The 18,130-nt window shown below is 44.1% G+C and overlaps 2 protein-coding genes across 2 annotated transcripts in view; both read right to left on the reverse strand.

Moving 5' to 3' along the window:
• cd81a (CD81 molecule a) overlaps positions 1-18,130 on the reverse strand; it is a 36,820-nt gene that overhangs the window by 17,136 nt on the left and 1,554 nt on the right. Inside the window, exon 2 of the mRNA XM_079866924.1 lies at positions 12,883-12,997. Within this exon, the coding sequence (XP_079723050.1) occupies positions 12,883-12,997 (115 nt within the window). The remainder of the gene's footprint in view (positions 1-12,882; positions 12,998-18,130) is intronic.
• LOC307156267 (uncharacterized protein) lies at positions 4,579-8,228 on the reverse strand (the record flags this gene model as incomplete). Its single annotated transcript, XM_079867561.1, has 2 exons — positions 4,579-5,054; positions 5,520-8,228. One exon carries the CDS (start codon positions 8,226-8,228, stop codon positions 5,916-5,918), a length of 2,313 nt encoding a protein of 770 aa, XP_079723687.1. The 3' UTR covers positions 4,579-5,054; positions 5,520-5,915.

Here is an 18,130-nt window from a genome sequence, read left to right on the forward strand (position 1 = left end):
CTTTGCAGACAGACAAAAGATCACAGTATACTCGTTCTGTTTCAGCCTGGGATCCAAAACACATTCTGTTATTCTTTACTTGTATTGCATCATTCCCTTAAATCTCTAATTCTGCCAAATGCATATTTGCTGGTTCTCAGGCTTTGCATTCAGATCTGCTAACTTACAGAAATAAGCTGCTCTGTTTTTTCCTGACAGTATTCTTTATTAGGTTACCATGTGCTTGGATGCCACAAATCTGAGTTTCACCTCTCGCCTTTATGGCCACCCCCCAACCCCCCAACCCCCCAACCCCCCAACCACTGCCACTCCCATCATGCCTGAGCCATGTGTGATCGTCCAGTCAAGCCCTCAGCTGTTCCCAGACATCAGGAAGGCCACCCGCTGAGCTTTTATAATAGTGGCTGTATACCACTGAAGCGCTGTATACCACTGGACCTTGATGGTCAAAAGGTTAAGGCCTTTTTCGTTTTTTTTGCTTAGGGTTAGGGGTGAAATAAAGTTTGAAATACCTGAGCAGTAATATACTGTCAGCAACCAATGGTTGTTCAAAGGTGTTTACCAGTCAAAGTGAACTTTTTTGGAAAGTTTGCTCTGGCCAGATGATCTGATCGACCGGGCCATAAACTGTTTTTTTTTTTGTAAAAAAAACCCCAAAACAATATTATATATATATATATATATATTATATAAATTTTGGCCCATTTTTGTACTACACTTGCATACAAACTGAATTGCAATAATTAGCCAAAATGAGCACAGAAGCACCAACAGAGCCAATACTGTACCAAGCACAGCAAGCTCACTGTTCCCGATGCTTGAAATATTGGAAGAAAATATAATTATTGAATTGGGGGTGGGGGTTTATATGAATGTATCTCAGAAGGGAACTGACTGTCTTCAGAAAAGTTTCAATAGCATTTTTTCCCCCTCTTACCTCTGTATAATTATCTGTATAAGTGTTTATAAGCGTAGTGCTGCTTTGTTTATAGTGGTAAGGAACCAAGGAAATGTTGTGTCGCTGCTGTTTCATAAATGCCACCTAGTGACAGAAAGTGAATTTGTATTTTCATTCAGCTTGTCTGCTGTGTTTGTTTCGGGCAGGTATGTAATTTCACAAAGCTAAAGTCAAATCATTCTGTTTTTGCTTTAAATATTTAAATTTGATCTAATTTAAATAAAAAACAACTGCTCACGCTTCATGTGTGTAGTTTGGATCATTTTCAAATGGCTACATATATTTTAAGACCAGTTTGGCCTGAAGTAGAGCAAATAAACAAACAAATAGCCTACATTTGAAGAAAAAATATTGTAATCGGCCCATTTGCTTTTAAAAAATTGGCAATCGTAATCAACCATGAAAAATCATGAACGGTGCATCCCTACACGAAACGAACTTCATTTTGGCCTGATTTTGTTCAAAATGACATCACACTAGTTCATTCTTTGATTTAGGTATATTTAGGCCCTTTAAGGCTAAACCACTATTTCACATATTCTCATGTTAATATAGCCCAATCATTTATCGAGATAAAGGAAACTATATTTGAAAAAACTTTGTGATTCATACATGAATTAGTAATAAAATTGACACAAAGCTGGTGATGCTTAACATAACTGACACAAAAATCCTTTTGGAAAATTGTGCCAATTTGCCAAATAGGCTAGTTGTTCAAAATTAGTTTCAAATGGTGTGAAACAAACATTTTGCTTCAGACAATCCAGTCAGGGGTGTTTTTTGTACTACTGTTTAAGCTATATTCACGTGTCGTTTACACACAAGACATACACACACACAGTTAGTCACATCTGTAATCAGCCCTAAATGTTCAGAAAATACTTAACATGACTCACTGGGAATTTCACATTTTCCAAACCCTAAGCAGGACCACACGTATTAAACTCCTCCCTTTTGCACACAGAATTGCAATAATATCTCCAAGTAAGCATAACAGATATTCTGCATTCCAGAAGAAAGAAAGTGAATGTTGAGTATGTGTTTATGTGTGTTTGGGGGTAGGGGATATGGAAAGTTGCACAGAGAAGGAAAACACACAGTACAAACCCTCTGTGGCTCCTTAAATTGATTTTCCTGTTTCCATTAGTTATATGCTCATTAACAAACATGTTGGAAATACTAGGTTTCACTTTTGGATGAATGTGAGCCACGTGTTTTCCGTAATGCAGGCAAACTGATCAAGCTGAAAAACTCTGGCAAATACCTTCAAGACCAACAGATAGGAGAGAGGAAATGGGAGAGAGAACAGTGTTTTCACAAAAAGAGGCCGAGAGGGTTTTTCCACAGCCTGAGAAAGCAGACACCTGCACTCAAACATGTTACAGTTTCCATGTATCTCAAGATTAAATACACAGCCGAGTTAAAAATAAATTACAAAGAGATGTTTTTTTTTTTTTAAAGAGTATGCATTTTTCAACAAAACATTAGAATGAGTTAACACCACTCTGTTGGTGTTTCCTCTTTAGTTGGTGTTTCCTCATTAGTTTCTCTTTTCTATAGTCCCTAGTATCAATCCTAGTATCAATTTAGTTGGTTTGCTTCAGTTGCAGAGCTCAAAAGTAAGTTTTTTTAAGTATATATATATATGAGAATATATTTTCGTATTTATATTTTCAACTTTTCATATTAATTTTAAATAATAGCTGTAAGCTATAATGTATGTCTATGAAATCTATTTTCATTAACACTACAGCTGGAAAACAATAGTCTACAATGCAAAACATATCTGACTGCCTGGTATGTAGGCCTAATTTCTAACAATTTCTAATCATTTCTTACTGATGCATCCAAGACTATCACAAGTCATTCTTACTATTTCAACAAAACTTCAACTGTGTCAAGCCAACATTGGTTTCACATTTAAATAAGCACAATTTGCAATAACAATATTACAATAAAACTCAATGTTTACATTTGCAGGGCATTAAAATACATCTAGAATAAAATAAATCTATAACAATGTAAAAAAAAAAAGATGAATAAATGATGACAGAATTTTCATTTTAGGTTGACTTTAAATCATTTTTGTTCACACTTAAGGTATAGATAAGATATTTCTCTCTTGAAATCCATTCCTCAATAAATATTAGGTCTTGTCATACCATTGACATGAACTGGAGAATTGTTTACCCAGTTGTTAACCTCTGTGCCTAAACAGGCACAAGGCCTTCCTGAATAAACAAAAGGCTTTTAACAGTCGCCACTCGTCACCGGAAACAGCCCAGTTGTGCATCTGTTGGAGTCCTTGACAGTAACCTCTGACCTCACAAATATCCATGTTAACCAACCAATCAGTTCAACACGCGTCACATGACTAAACATGCATCATTGTTTTTAAATGCCACGGTTTTCACAGCCCACACTACAACGCAAAAACGGCGTTTTCAAATCTATCCACTTGGGAAAGCATTTTCAAAAAGCTCAGTTTTCGCAGGATAAAAATGCCATCTCAGTGTGGACGGAAGGCCAAAACGGAGAGAAAAAGATGCGTTTTCAAACAAAAACGTATCAGTGTGGACAGTACAGATGGTTGCATTTCGTCCCAGTGATTAATGACAAGTAAATTAAACACAAATTTTCAAATTGGTGCATTTTCGGTCGCCGTAACTTTGCGGGTACTAGCACCACTTCCAAAAACTCTACAGGAAGTTGTGAGGTCAAGCAGTTTGACACACAGATCGTTAACGGAAGGTCCTTGTGGTAATTGCAGTATGTCAGGCAGGAAATACAAATGTTCACCTATCATCCATCAACCTCAGATATGGCTTATCACTTGAAACCAAGCGGCAACCTTCCGGTCTCTCTCATGAATCCAACACGGAAGAGACTTAAACTGCAATTCATTATTTCACACAATTATCAAATAATATGGCTTGCTGTGCGGTTAATTGTACTAACAGACCGTGCAAGAAGTCTTGGCTCCATTTTTATTTATTATTTATAATTTTATTTAAAACTTTACTACACTCTAGAATCTGACAGACTGTGATTAGCTGTAGACTGAAACCATAGACTGTATAAAACAGCCTGAAATGTTGTCATATAATGTTACGCCTGCATTTCATAAATAGCGTAACATTTACTAACACAGACTAAATTGGAAGTATTTGTTTGACATGTCCCCAAAAATATGCGTAGGAAATAGGCCTGTAATTACCATAGATTGTCTAAAACCAGGCACCTCAATTCCACCCACGTCCCACCTCTTTGCCCATTTTCGGTTATCCGGGAGTGACGCGCGGTGACGCTTGTTGACGCTCTTGCCAAGATGGCGACGGACGGCTCCGCCTTTTTGGGCTTCAAAAATGCTCTTCAGAAACCTACGGGTGACGTCACGGACACTACGTCCATTGTTTTATACAGTCTATGTTTGAAACATGTAAGTAGTAGCAACTTTACATGGCCGCTCACTCTAACATTAACCCCTTTAGCCCTGATGGTATTGTTAGAGTTGACATACACAAAGTAAAGTCTCATAACTCCAAAACTACAGCAAGGAGAGTCAAAAGGTAGGTATTGTTTGATAGAAAACTTTTATAATTTGTAGAATTTTTTTTTTTACATTTGGGCATTCTCATGCTGAGAAACTGCTGATAAAAGACAAAAATATATATTTTTAATATATTTCTTATTTGACATGCAATAACCCAGGAAGGAAATAAGATAGGAGGACAATTCTTTTGGTGAAGTTCCCTTACATGTGAGCTGAATCTGGATAAAATTTTGTGGTGATAGCATACCGTAATCAAAAGTTACAGCATTTGGAACCAAGGTAGCCTTTTTGTTTAGCCCTTGACACCCCCTAATGGACATTTTTTAAATTGTTCCTCCGTAAGGAATATCTTGTGATCAACGCAATGGATTATGTTGATTTTGGACTCATTTCAGTCGGGAGCATCAACTGTAAGTAATCAACTTTCTACGATCTGTGCATGTTTCATGAAGTTAAAAGCAAAAACACCACGTGAAAGCTACATTTGTTTTTAGTTAGGGCCTGTGGAGTTTTATGTGTCGTAACTCCGTGAGGAATAACGTACTCGGTTACTAACGTAACCTCGGTTCTCTCTAGAAGAGGGAACGAGTACTGCGTTTTTATCAAAACGCTTCGGGAAAAGTCTCTTTTCACGAAATACTGAAGCAAAAAATTATCCTTAATTTTCATACATGTAAAGCGCGTTGCAGCAGTAGTCAGCTGTGGCGAGACGGCTTGCTCGCTCATTGGCTGCTCTGCGGCAACTGCATAAGCCTATCGAGCGAGGCCTGAGATGACGTCAGGCCAATGAGGGCGCTTCGCGCCCTCCTTGCCATTTCCCGCCGAGACGGGTGTGGCTAACCTCTATAAAAGGAGCTCGAAAAGGCTGATTCACTTGATTTTCATAGCCGAAGCGAACCAGAGTGAACCGTACGCACGGCAGAGAACGCAGTACTCGTTCCCTCTTCTAGAGAGAACCGAGGTTACGTTAGTAACCGAGTACGTTCTCTTACGAGAGTCCTCTCGTACTGCGTTTTTATCAAAACGCTACGGGAACCCCTTGTAAAACGCCGTGCGTGCTGGGATAAAAACACCGATCACTGGAAGCTAAGCCAGATGTACAGTGCATAATCACCAGATAGACTCACAAAGAATCCGGGAATAAGGGATGGGGGACCTTAATTCCCTAAACTGTAACGTCCGCAGACGTAAACATGACCTCACAGAGAGAGTCTAGAGACAAGAGGGGGATTCCCTCCGTCCTTATATGGTCGCGCCAGCAGACGCGAATATGACATCACATAGACAGGGTGGGGAACCTGAACTGAATGTGGGAAATGTGGGTCTTACACAATTCTGCCCCTAAGACAGTCGGTAGCGCGTTGCGCATGCGATTTCAGTGTTCTAGTTAGACAGCTGAATCGATTACACCGATAGTAGCTTAGCCTGCAAGGCGGGAACTTCTAGGTTGTAAAACCTGATAAATGTAGAGGGCGAGGCCCAGCCTGCCGCCGTACATATATCCTGTAAGGAAATCCCGCTGGACCAAGCCCACGAGGAGGCAACGCCCCTCGTGGAGTGCGCTCTGACTCCCAACGGGCACTGAATGCCCTTGACAGTATAAGCCAGCGCTATGGCGTCAACTATCCATCTGGATAAGCTCTGTTTCGAAACAGCCATTCCCTTGGAACGTCCACTGAACGAGACAAAGAGCTGCTCAGTCTGTCTGAAGACAGCGGAGCGGGACACGTAAGCTCTTAAAGCCCTAACAGGGCAAAGAAAACTTGAGTCCCCTTCCTCACTTGACCCCGGCAGGGCAGACAGGGAGATAACCTGAGCCCGAAACGGCGTGTTGAGGGACTTTGGCACATAGCCATGCTTAGGTTTGAGTATGACTTTAGAGTCATTAGGTCCAAACTCTAAGCACGCTGGGCTCACGGAGAGCGCGTGCAGGTCGCCTATGCGCTTCACCGAAGCGAGAGCCATCAAAAACACTGTTTTGAAAGACAAATGTTTGAGGCTAATAGATTGGACAGGCTCGAAAGGGGCATCTTTCATGGCCGCCAAGACTGTAGAAAGGTCCCACATAGGAACTGAAGGAGGTCTGGGTGGATTCAGCCTCCTAGCTCCCCTGAGGAAGCGGATGACTAAATCGTTCCTTCCTAGTGACTGACCCAGCGTCGATCCGGAGAACGCTGTAATAGCCGCCACGTAAACTTTGAGCGTGGAAGGGGATCTACCCTTACCCAACAGCTCCTGTAGGAAAGAGAGAACCTCCGTCACCTCACAATCGAGAGGTGATAGGCTCCGAGCTGTACACCAGCCGGAGAAAACCGACCACTTTGAGGCATAAAGCCGCCGAGTCGACGGCGCTCTGGCCTGAGTGATGGTATTTATTACTCCCTCTGCGAGGTCAACGGATATCCGTTGAGCGCCCACACATGAAGGGACCACAGCTCCGGGTGTGGGTGCCAAATCGAGCCCCCGGCCTGCGAGAGGAGATCTCTCCTCAATGGCACTGGCCATGGAGCGAAGTCTGCTAGCTGCATCAGGACTGGAAACCATGCTTGGTTCTTCCAGAACGGTGCTACAAGCAACACTGGGCATTCTGTTTCCCTGACCCGCTCTAACACCTGTGGCAGGAGGGAGACGGGGGGGAAAGCGTATAGCGGGCAGCGCGGCCACATCTGGGACAGCGCGCTGTCGTTCTTGGAAAAGAACACGGGGCAATGAGCGTTTTCGCGGGACGCGAATAGGTCGACCTCCGCTCTGCCGAATCTCTCCCACAGCAGCCGGACTGTTTGTGGGTGTAGAGACCATTCGCCCAGGGGAATGTTGTTCCTGGACAGTCTGTCTGGGCCCACATTCTGGAGCCCAGGCACGTGCACTGCCCTCAGCGAGCGCAAATTGTGCTGAGCCCATATTAGGAGGCGTTTCGCCAGCCTGTACAGGGATGTGGATTTCAGACCGCCCTGGCGATTTATATAGGACACCACGGCCGTGTTGTCCGAACGGACTACGACGTGTTGGTCCTTGATATGGGGACAAAAACGCGTCAGCGCGTTGTGCACTGCCAGCATTTCCAGGCAGTTGATGTGTTGGAGCTTTTCTCGTTCCGACCACAGGCCGAAGAACGGTCTGCCCTCGAGCAGCGCTCCCCATCCCGAGGTGGATGCGTCTGTCGACACCATCCTCACTCTCGAGGAAGTCCCCAGGCTTACACCTGATTGGTACCAGCCTTCCGCCAACCAAGGTATCAGTGCTGTCACACAGCTTTGATTGACCTTGAGGCGTAACCGGCCGGACACCCACGCTCCGCGCGGCACTCGCGCTTTCAACCAGAACTGCAGCGGGCGCATGCGGAGCAAGCCCAGCTGGAGAACTGATGATGCTGAGGCCATGAGACCCAGCATCCTTTGAAACTTCCTGAGCGGGGTGAAAACGCCGCGGCGGAAAAACTTCGCCGCGCGCTGAATGTGCAGCACGCGCTGTGGTGACAGCCGCGCCGTCATAGACTGCGAGTCCAGAACAATACCCAGAAACGAAATCGTTTGACTGGGGTTCAGTGAACTCTTCGCCCAATTGACCGTGATACCAAGATTCTCGAGGTGATCGAGTAAAATGGTTCTGTGCTCCACGAGCTGAGATCGTGATTGAGCTAGGATCAACCAGTCGTCCAAATAGTTCAGCACTCGCATGCCTCTGAGTCTGAGGGGAGCGAGCGCTGCGTCCATGCATTTCGTAAATGTACGAGGTGCCAGGGACAAGCCGAAGGGCAGGACTGTATACTGGTATGTCTGACCCTCGAAGGCGAATCTCAAGTATCGCCTGTGATGTGACGCTATCTGTATTTGAAAATACGCGTCCTTCAGATCTATCGACATGAACCAGTCTTCTCGGCGAACATGCGCGAGAATTTTGCTGGTCGTGAGCATTTTGAAACTGCGTTTCACTAATACTCTGTTTAGCCGTCTTAGATCCAGAATGGGTCTGATACCTCCGTCCTTTTTGGGGACTAGAAAGTATCTGCTGTATAGTCCCCCTTCGCTTTGAGCTCGGGGAACACGCTCTATCGCCCCTTTGCTTATCAGTTTTGATATTTCGGCGCGAAGTAGGTGTGCTACTTCTGAAACCACCGTAGTTTGGACGCGCGCTGTGAAGCGGGGAGGGCGTCGACAAAACTGTAGCGAGAAGCCTCTCTTTATAATGCCTAGCACCCAGTCCGAAACCCCTGGAAGCACTGCCCATGCTTCTGCATGGCTGGCTAAGGGCTGGATGCGAAGCGCGCTCTGTTCGCCGTGTGACAGAGGCGCTTCGGGGGGCACTAACGTAGGCATTATGCCTGTGGCATTCGAGGCGGGGGGCGCGCTTATTACAGCGGGCAGAGCGCTCGTCCTCGACCTTACTACAGCGCTTGACTGAGTGAGGGAGGGCTGAGCGGGTCCCGTGGGACTCATGTTTGCGAGTAAATGTGGGTGGGAAGCGGGCACATTCACTGCTTTGGGCGCGCTGTCTGACTGAGCAGAGCGAGCGCGCACAGGTCTCGTTTTTACAGAGAGCCTGTGGTGTGTGAGACATAGTGTTTGTGCGGGCACTTTCACTATGTTGGAAGCGCAATCGACCTGAGTCGATTTTATGTGCGCGAGCCCTAAGTGTAGGGCTGTGCTTGTGTGTAGAGATGGGCACTGAGGAGTGGGCATCGACACTACACTTATAGCACCATCGGCCGTGGCCGGGACACCAGAAAATACACTCTTTTCGGGATATATCTGGGTAGCCGTAAAAACGGCTTTTGTGTGCAGGCAAGCGGGCGGCTGAGCGGGCTTGCATCTTGCAGAAAACGCTGGAACAGTCGCAAGTCTTGGGACTGAAACAGCGGCGCGCTTGGGTGAGAGACCGGCCGCAGCGGGACTCACACACCTGCGCTTTCCTAGGCGTGCTAGGACTTCTTCGGGGCTTCCGGCTTCACCACAATCCTCGATCGCGGCCCGCGCGGAGCGGGGCGTTGGCTGTTAGAGTGAGAGCGGGGCCTGGAGCTGCGCTGCTGTCGCTGCTGTGAGGATGCGGCCGAAGGCGGGGGCTGAGGCTGAGAGCTCCGCTGAGTCTGTTTTCCACGACTCGCTGCAGAACCGGAGCGCTTCGGGAGGAAGTGCTTGAAGGCTTGAGACGCTTTCTGGGCTTCAGTAAATCTCTCCACGAACTCGGAGAGAGAAGAACCGAAAAGGCCAGCGGAAGACAGCGGGGCGTCGAGAAACGCGTTGCGCTCGGAATCAGCCATCTCCGTGAGCGTCAGCCATAGATGCCTCTCAGCAACAGTGGCGGAAGCCATACACTTTCCCATGGCTTGTGCAGCAGACTTGGTAGCGCGGAGTGTTAGATCTGAAGCGCTCCTCAAATCCGCGATGCAGATAGCCTCAGGTCCCATCTCGTCCAACTTACGGAGGAGATCACCCTGAAATATCTGTAGTGTAGCCATGGTGTGCAGCGCTGACGCGGCCTGCCCAGCGGCGGAGAAAATTCGCGCGAGCAGCGTGGACGTCATGCGGCAGGCTTTTGAAGGCAACACCGGTTTAGTCCGCCGTCCAGCAGAGGGCGGGCAAAGGTGGGTTGCTATCGCCTGTTCCACCGGCGGAAGTGAAAGGTAGCCTCGGTCTTTCGCATTATCCAGGGAGGAAAATGCTGGTGACACAGACGAGCGCGTTCGCGCAGAGAAGGGCGCGTTCCAGGCCTTCGCAACTTCTTCATGCAGCTCAGGAAGAAAAGGAGCGGGCTTTGAATCCGGAGAAGTGCGCTCACCAGGGAGGAAGCTACCATCCAGCCGGGTGCGAGAGGGGAGCTCCGGTGCAGACCACTCGAGGCCGAGGCTCGCCGCGGCCAGCGCGAGTACTCGCATGAGCTCTCTCTCGATGTTGGCTCTCGTAGTGGGCTTGCGGGCAGCAGGCGCGAGATCCTCCGAGCTCGCCCAGTCCTCGCTGCCTGAAGCTAGCAGAGAGCAGGAATCCTTTTCCCCCGACGCGGCCTCGGAACCGACTTCCTCTGATGAAGCGGCGGCAGACTGCGGGCGCTGAGCATCAGGAAGTGATTCAGGAGAAGCCGGTGAAGCAGGCGGGCGAACCGGCGAGCTTAGTCGGGCTGGAGCGGGTTCCGGGACCCGCTGCGAGCGGCGCTTCTTACGGCGCGGCAGCGCGGCGGGGAATGCAGGCTCTGAGAAGAATGCCAGGCGAGTCCGCAGAGTCACCATCGGCAAAAGCTCGCAGTGAGGGCAGCCGCCGTCAGCGAGCGCGAGCGCTGCATGGTCCTCACCCAGACAGGAGACGCAGACGACATGGTGGTCTCCCTCGGTGAGTGGGGCTCGGCACGAGCCGCATGAAGGCATCTTTAAAAAGACGCAGCTCTTTTAGGGGGTGAGTGTCGCAAGGCGAACACACACACACACACACACAAGAACAGTAGAAGGTAATGAAAGGATATGCGTCGGAAAGCGCAGCAGGTACGGCAGTAGAAGGCGGCGTTGGCCAGCGGCTTCAAGTGGCTCGTCCCGCTGAAGTGCTTGCCTCAGACGACGCTTGCTTCCTCGTGATCCAGCGATGCGTGCGCTTCGCTGAAGAGATGAAAATCAAGTGAATCAGCCTTTTCGAGCTCCTTTTATAGAGGTTAGCCACACCCGTCTCGGCGGGAAATGGCAAGGAGGGCGCGAAGCGCCCTCATTGGCCTGACGTCATCTCAGGCCTCGCTCGATAGGCTTATGCAGTTGCCGCAGAGCAGCCAATGAGCGAGCAAGCCGTCTCGCCACAGCTGACTACTGCTGCAACGCGCTTTACATGTATGAAAATTAAGGATAATTTTTTGCTTCAGTATTTCGTGAAAAGAGACTTTTCCCGAAGCGTTTTGATAAAAACGCAGTACGAGAGGACTCTCGTAAGAGAACTCATGATCGAAGCAATGGTTTATGTTTATTTTACACTCATTTTAAGCGTGAGAATCTGTTGTAAGTAATGATATTATGATTGGAGCATGTATCATGAAGTTACAAGCGAAAACGTGACATAAATGCCACATCTGTATATTATTTACATATGGGTCTTGCGGGGCTTCACATACAAAAACTTGCTTAAGTTTAGTCAAAGCCCAAAACAATTATGCTTGTTTTATTCTACTGTGAGCCCTTTCAATTGACATATGACACATGACTATCTGAGATGTATGATGTTTTTGACATATTACAGTACATAGTACAAAAAAGTATTTCATAAATTATGAAAACTTTTTTTTTTATCAGCAAATAACTCAGCACTACTAAGGAGTTAATCAAATTGTAAATCTACATTCATTGTAAAGTTCAGGCTCTAAGCTTTCAAATGACACCTATTTTGTGTTGATCAAGGCAGTAGTTTTGAAAAATATGATTGATCAAAATAGTTATATGCATTAAAAAGCTGATATTCTGAGCTTATTTTGTGTTATTCCATTCAGTGGTTGCTTAGTAATTAGCTACTTGCTTCACATACATGAGAAATAAGATTGTTTGCAAACACATGATTCTGAGGATGTGTGAAATTCAGATGGAGGACAGGAAGTGAAAAGCAGAATAGACAAGATGGAGAAACGCCCATACTGTGCTGGTTTAGAAAGGTAAACAGAAAATCACAACATTTGTTGGACGTGATCCTTATGTTATGAAGAGGAGCCATTTTTCTACTGAATTGAGCGAATGTGAAGCTGCCGTCACACTGTGTTGAGTTCTAGTCTGGCTTGTTTACATTGTGCTGCCTTTCTGCTAGTGACTTTAGGGCATTATTTAAATTTTCTGTCGTGATTGTGAAAAATGTTGCCATTGTAGGTCATTATCCTCCCTCAACGATGATGTGAGTTCCTATGGCAATTCTGCTATTAGTCGACAAATGGCTTAAATGAACGACTACTAGTTGACTAGAAAAATCTTTAGTAGGGTGCAGCCCTAATTAAATCTGATAATGTTGCACAAAACTGAATGAAGAATAATATATTGATATTTAATATTATTTTAATATATTCTCTGTCCAATTTTGGTGTTCCTTTAAATAAAAGTGTGGTTATTTTATTTTATTGGCTTGTATTTTTAAAATTCAGATTCAGTAAAATTATTGAATTAAAGTCTAATAATAATACAATTATACAAAAACAATTTAAATGAGAAATTAATAATTATTTAGAAAAAAAGTCATTTTCGGTTTCGCCCAGAATTTTCATTTCGGTGCATCCCTACTTATTAGAAATTGTGTACACCACTCAAGACTCAAGACTTTGTGCGATGCGATTTATGGATGGGTTGAGAGACTGAGGAATGAGAGATGGAAAAAAAACAGACTAAATGAGTAAAGAGGGAAATAAAGAGAAAAAGTGATGCACTTACTGACGTAGAAGGTGCTGGGTGGTTCTGCGCCCTCAAACCTCAGGTCCAGAAGATTGCTTGTTTTAGCGTCATGACGAAGCCAGAGTGAAACCCCCAAGATTACACAACCAGCCAGCTAAGGGAGAGAAATTATGCAACTTTAACACTTTTTGTCATTGTTATTAAATGCACAAAAGAAACCAGCAAGACTTTTTGTGAACTTTATACATGTCTTTTTTTTTTAATCTTTAAGCATTTACATATTTAGATCTTCATCTCAACATTCTTTTTCATCTCAACACTCAAGGTGGTGTGTGGATGCATTTTGTCAGTCTCCTTGGATCTATCTCTTGTAGTCTGCCTATTTTCCATTCAACAAAGAGAAAGAGAGACACATTCTCTGAGGCAGGGGGAGGGAGGGATCTTGTTACAGACCCCATCTAGAGGCCCACAGTGCAGAGGGTTAAGAATATCAAAACATCACTGTACGCCACAGCAGTATGATTCAACCCGCTTTTTCTTTACATGGCTCACAGTGATGAGCATTCAGTTGAGTGAGGCCCATAAACACATGGCATATTCACAAGAGAGACTCTTGTGGCAAGGGGGAGGGAGAGATAGAAAATGGGGGAAAAGCAAAGAGGGCGTAGGCAGTCGAGAAGACCATTTAAAGTAGCGCTACAATGTGTGGTATTGTATGCGCAAGCGGGTAAGAAGCGGTAAGTTAAGGCGGGGGAGGGGCGACTGCAGCAGTGGTTTATTTGGCTTTGTTTATACGACTTTATTTACAGCGAAATCAGTGTCAAATCCGACAAGAGCTGGGCCCTGTGAGAACAGCTGGATCTCGTCAGGAATGCGTAGGCTCTGTGGAGGAATGCAGAGTGCAGATCAAGAGCACTGGAGACCGCCAAGAACATGGTGGGTGCCGTTAGAAGCAAGGTGATCCGGCAACACCGCACAGGGGAGAGTAACGGGAATGTGAGACAGAGCAAAGACCATTAGTAGGAATGCTGGGATGGGCAGAATGCGCAGCTCTGGCTGTGAAAACAATAGATGTGTACTTCCTTCCCTTCCTTTCTCTCGTTCTGCTACCCCTTTCCAATCAAGAATCCAACTCTCGCACCAGCTCTACATATGCGAACAGCTGCATTGCCACAGTTATTTGCTTAAGGTCAAACCAAAAAGCATTTGTTGGTGAGGTTCTTACACACTAAGTATCACAAGGGAAACACTGGGAACTTTCTCTTCTCTCTTAATGTTTTTTTCCCACCATTACTGGTTTTCACACCTGTTGATGTAAAAAAGAAACCACAGCCTCTCCTCTACTAAATAAATTGAGCATTTATAACCATTGTTGGTATTGTGAACTGAAACTAAAACGATGAAAACATTTTTCATTAATTGAAATAAATCTAAAATAAATATAAATAGTAGATAAAAACTTAAATTTTAAATGTTGCCTTGGGAACTAACTGAAATAACTTGTTGAAATCGAAATACTAAAATGACTAAAACTAACATAAATTAAAGCTAAATAGAAATAAGAAATAAAAAACTAACACAAATGACAAAGGCACGACGAGATTACTAAAATTAAAATACTGAAAATATAAAATTAAAATCGAATTCAAAATGTAATTTGTTCAAACATATGTTTTATCTAATACAAATGGTTTTCTTGGATATTATTTGCCTAAATTTGCAGACTAGCATGCTGAATAATAAACAAATTCTGAATAAGAAATTCTCTCTGCGGCTAAACACAGAGAAGAAAAGTTCTTTCCATTTCTCTTTCTGTCTTTCTCAGTCTCCCTCCAAAGGCCAGATAGGCCCATTCCAGAGCTCAGGCAGCCCCGCTGCTTAGCAACTGAGTAAACAGAGGCCAGCCAAAGGGAGAGGTTTTAAAGTGATGTTCATGGAGAAGCTCTGTCACTTCAAGCAACCCGTTCTCGGTGGATTCCACATTACATTCACTCATAAGGAGTTTGGGAATATCTCAGTAAACAGAGATTCCCCTAAACACAGGAGTTTCCAGTTGACCAGAGGTGTCAGGGGGAGTTATAACCAGGATAAGCCATTATTCTTGTGGGGCGATCTGGGGGCATCCTCCCTTCTCAGTTTCCATACTTTAACTGAATTTATGTAGAAAAAGGCAGGAAATGCCATTCATTTTGTAGAGCCAAACACAAGGATTAATTTAATAATAATCTATTTGTCATACAGGATATTTGGCCCTATTACAAGCTATTACAGGCAATAATATTGCAATCCATGCTACAATGCTTTCAAATAAAAGCTGAGTATGCTCATAAAAACTTTTATTGATTGAATTACAATTTTTGTTTTGTCATTTTATTGTGAATTTTCAAACATCAAATGGCCTGTTTACACAGAAAAAGCATTGACAGTGACTACTCAATCATTGCAGAATTGTGAGTCAAAAAATGCTTGAGGTTTAATCTGTTGCTAAAAGTGCAAAAAAACTATTTAGCAGGGTGCAAATAGCCAATACTAAGTTGGCATGAACTGAAAATTGTGATCGTCTTCCCTGTTGTGACATTTATCTAAGTGAAACAGCTTCTCAAATGAGAAAAAAAAGAAGCAGATTTCATTTTGTCCACCAGGAATTTGTTATTTGTTAACAACTCCTAAAACCGTTTCATGTGAATGACGGGTTGCTGGAGGGGACTGATTGAAACTCGTCTTGCTATTGGACAACCTTTTTGCCCAGCCACACACCAGACACGTATACAAAAAACCTACTGGTGTCCTACTAGGTTTATGAGGTTTTGCTGGTGTAAGCTCGATTACATAAAATACTATTTAAAGCAGCGCTATGCAGTTTTGGCAATTCGCTTTTTGCCCGCGGGTTTCTCTATAGAGCTCCTCCTACAGCTTCGGAATAGATATTTGACAACACTGTCGTCAAAACTCGTCGGCGACTCGCCCCCCTCCCATCTCCTCCCGCTGGTCATGTGCATTTGTTTTCAAAGAAGCCGGCGAACACACAGAGCCATGTCCACTGAGGTGTATGATACACAGAAGGCTAGTATATAAATGTTTAGATAGTGTATGTGTGCAGTGCCGTAATGCAATTCGTTACATCGCGAGACCTGATATCACGCGATACTTCCTGACGCTGAGGCTGGCAGCCCGCCGGCCCAAAATTGAAAGGGTGGTTTTTCCGCTCTCAGGGGCTCGGGGGGTGCGAGACGACCACCATTCAACCTGAAAAAAGTCATATAACCATTCCAATGACTCCGAAGCTGTTCAGTTAAGGTAAATTAAGCTAAAAAAACCTGCATAGTTCACCTTTAAGAGTTCCAACTAGTGTCTTTCGGTGGAACAACAGAACACAAGACTTTATCTACATGAATGTCTTCCCTCCCGTTCTCAGTGTTTTTCTATTACTTTAAGTGTTTTACTGCATTTATGCAGAGCAAACATCAATATTTTGAGAAATACCTTCCTGATAGGGAAGGAAGTGTGACCCTGAGGGAAAGTATAATGGAGGACAATCCTTGTGAACTTAGTGACATGGCCTACTTACGCTGAACAGTTTCTCTGGCAACCGAAGAAGCCAGACTGAGGGGCTAGGTTTGACGCTTGGACAGTCTGGTTTGTGGTGTTCTGATCTTGTTGTTCCAAAGGCTGACTTACAGCTTTGGCTATCATGACTCATCTCGAAGACAATATGATCACGACATTGTAGTTTCAATAACTTGTACGCACTCCGCACTCACTCATTCACTTTCAGACACTCTCCGTTACTTGAATAAGCCCCGCCCACTCATTAACATAGAATTTGCATACAGGCTGACTTTGAAAATGAAAACGATAACTGTGAAATAAAAGAGGAAATAAAATAAAAACTAAACTTTACATTTTAATTTGAATTGTGTCACTATTATTGCATGAGCATTAATAAAAAGCTTTGTAAAAAATGTATTAGCAGTATCTTTTTCACGTTTGCCTTTTGGGAGTCTTGCTTCCAGATTGTAGTGAAAATGAAATGTCAAATCACCAATTGCATTTTATTTTTCAATTTGACAGGGATGATGCATCTGGTTTTAGTTTCCATTTTTCTCATTTAATTGATTTATTTAAAATTGGCAGAAAATGCCTTCCATAAACAACGGCCTTCATACATAAAGCTATAGCACAGGAAGTCAGCCATGAACAAATTGTCACCTTTTATAAGTGGGTTGTCAAGAGAACACAAATAGAAGCCAATGCCCTGGGTTGAGTAAACGAAAAAAACAGTTTACACCATCATGTTGCTTAATATTTCCTGCAACATGACGAATTTTCATCTGCCCTCCCACGCACACTTCTCCCTATATCTCTCACACACTATTATCAACCTGTGTAAGGGTCTTAGAAATAGAGCCCCCTTCAAACCTCTCCCCTCTGGTGCGGCTTCTATTTTTGACCCATGATGACCCAGTGTGAGGTGATTGTAGAATGCTTGGCATGTCAAAGCATGAGGCACAGAAGAAGAAGGCCCAGACATTCTGTCAAACCCCCACACCCATTCTGCATTAACCACAACTTACTGTCAAACTTGTCCTGTATGGGTTTGGCAATGGACTCTTAGATCTAACACCTTCTTTATAGGTATTTTTCCAACACCGTCCCTATGGCTCAGTTCTCAAAGCAAAATTCTTCATTAGTAAGAAGCCATTATGTTGTTTTGAAATGTGCATTCACACATGAGTGGTCTCTCCACCTGTTGGGCCCGTAAAGAAATTAGTGTGGGTGTTAAACCCATTAACCAGCAGGAAAATATGCTTCTGTTTTATGGTTGATGTTGGTTTCTTGTTTCATCTCAGTGGCTGCAAGATTAGTTTCTCAATGTGACTAAAGGCCCATTCATGCCAAGAGCAATAACCTTAAAGATAACTATAACGATAACAATATTTGCATCCACACCAACTGACAATAACATTTTCTTTATCCCAAGTGTGCACTGCAGTTTTGAGTATGCCGCTTTAAATGTTCAAGCTCTTTAAAGGTAGGTGGATTCTGATTGGCTCTCAATGTTTTCATCATTAATCGGCTGGGGGGGAAAATCGTTCTGAAATCGATTTAAACAGTATCGTTCCTCTGTGTTGTTATTGTTATAGAATATAGAATTGAACTAGAACAATTATTACAAGCAACTTTATAGTTATAGTTATAGTCATCGTCCTTGGTGTGAACGGGCCTAAACACTGCAACTGTATTGAATTCCTGTTGTATTGTTCATGAAGCCACTTTCTGGGAAGAA

Source organism: Squalius cephalus, assembly GCF_949319135.1.
Source record: "Squalius cephalus genome assembly, chromosome: 3".
Taxonomy (NCBI): Eukaryota; Metazoa; Chordata; class Actinopteri; order Cypriniformes; family Leuciscidae; genus Squalius; species Squalius cephalus.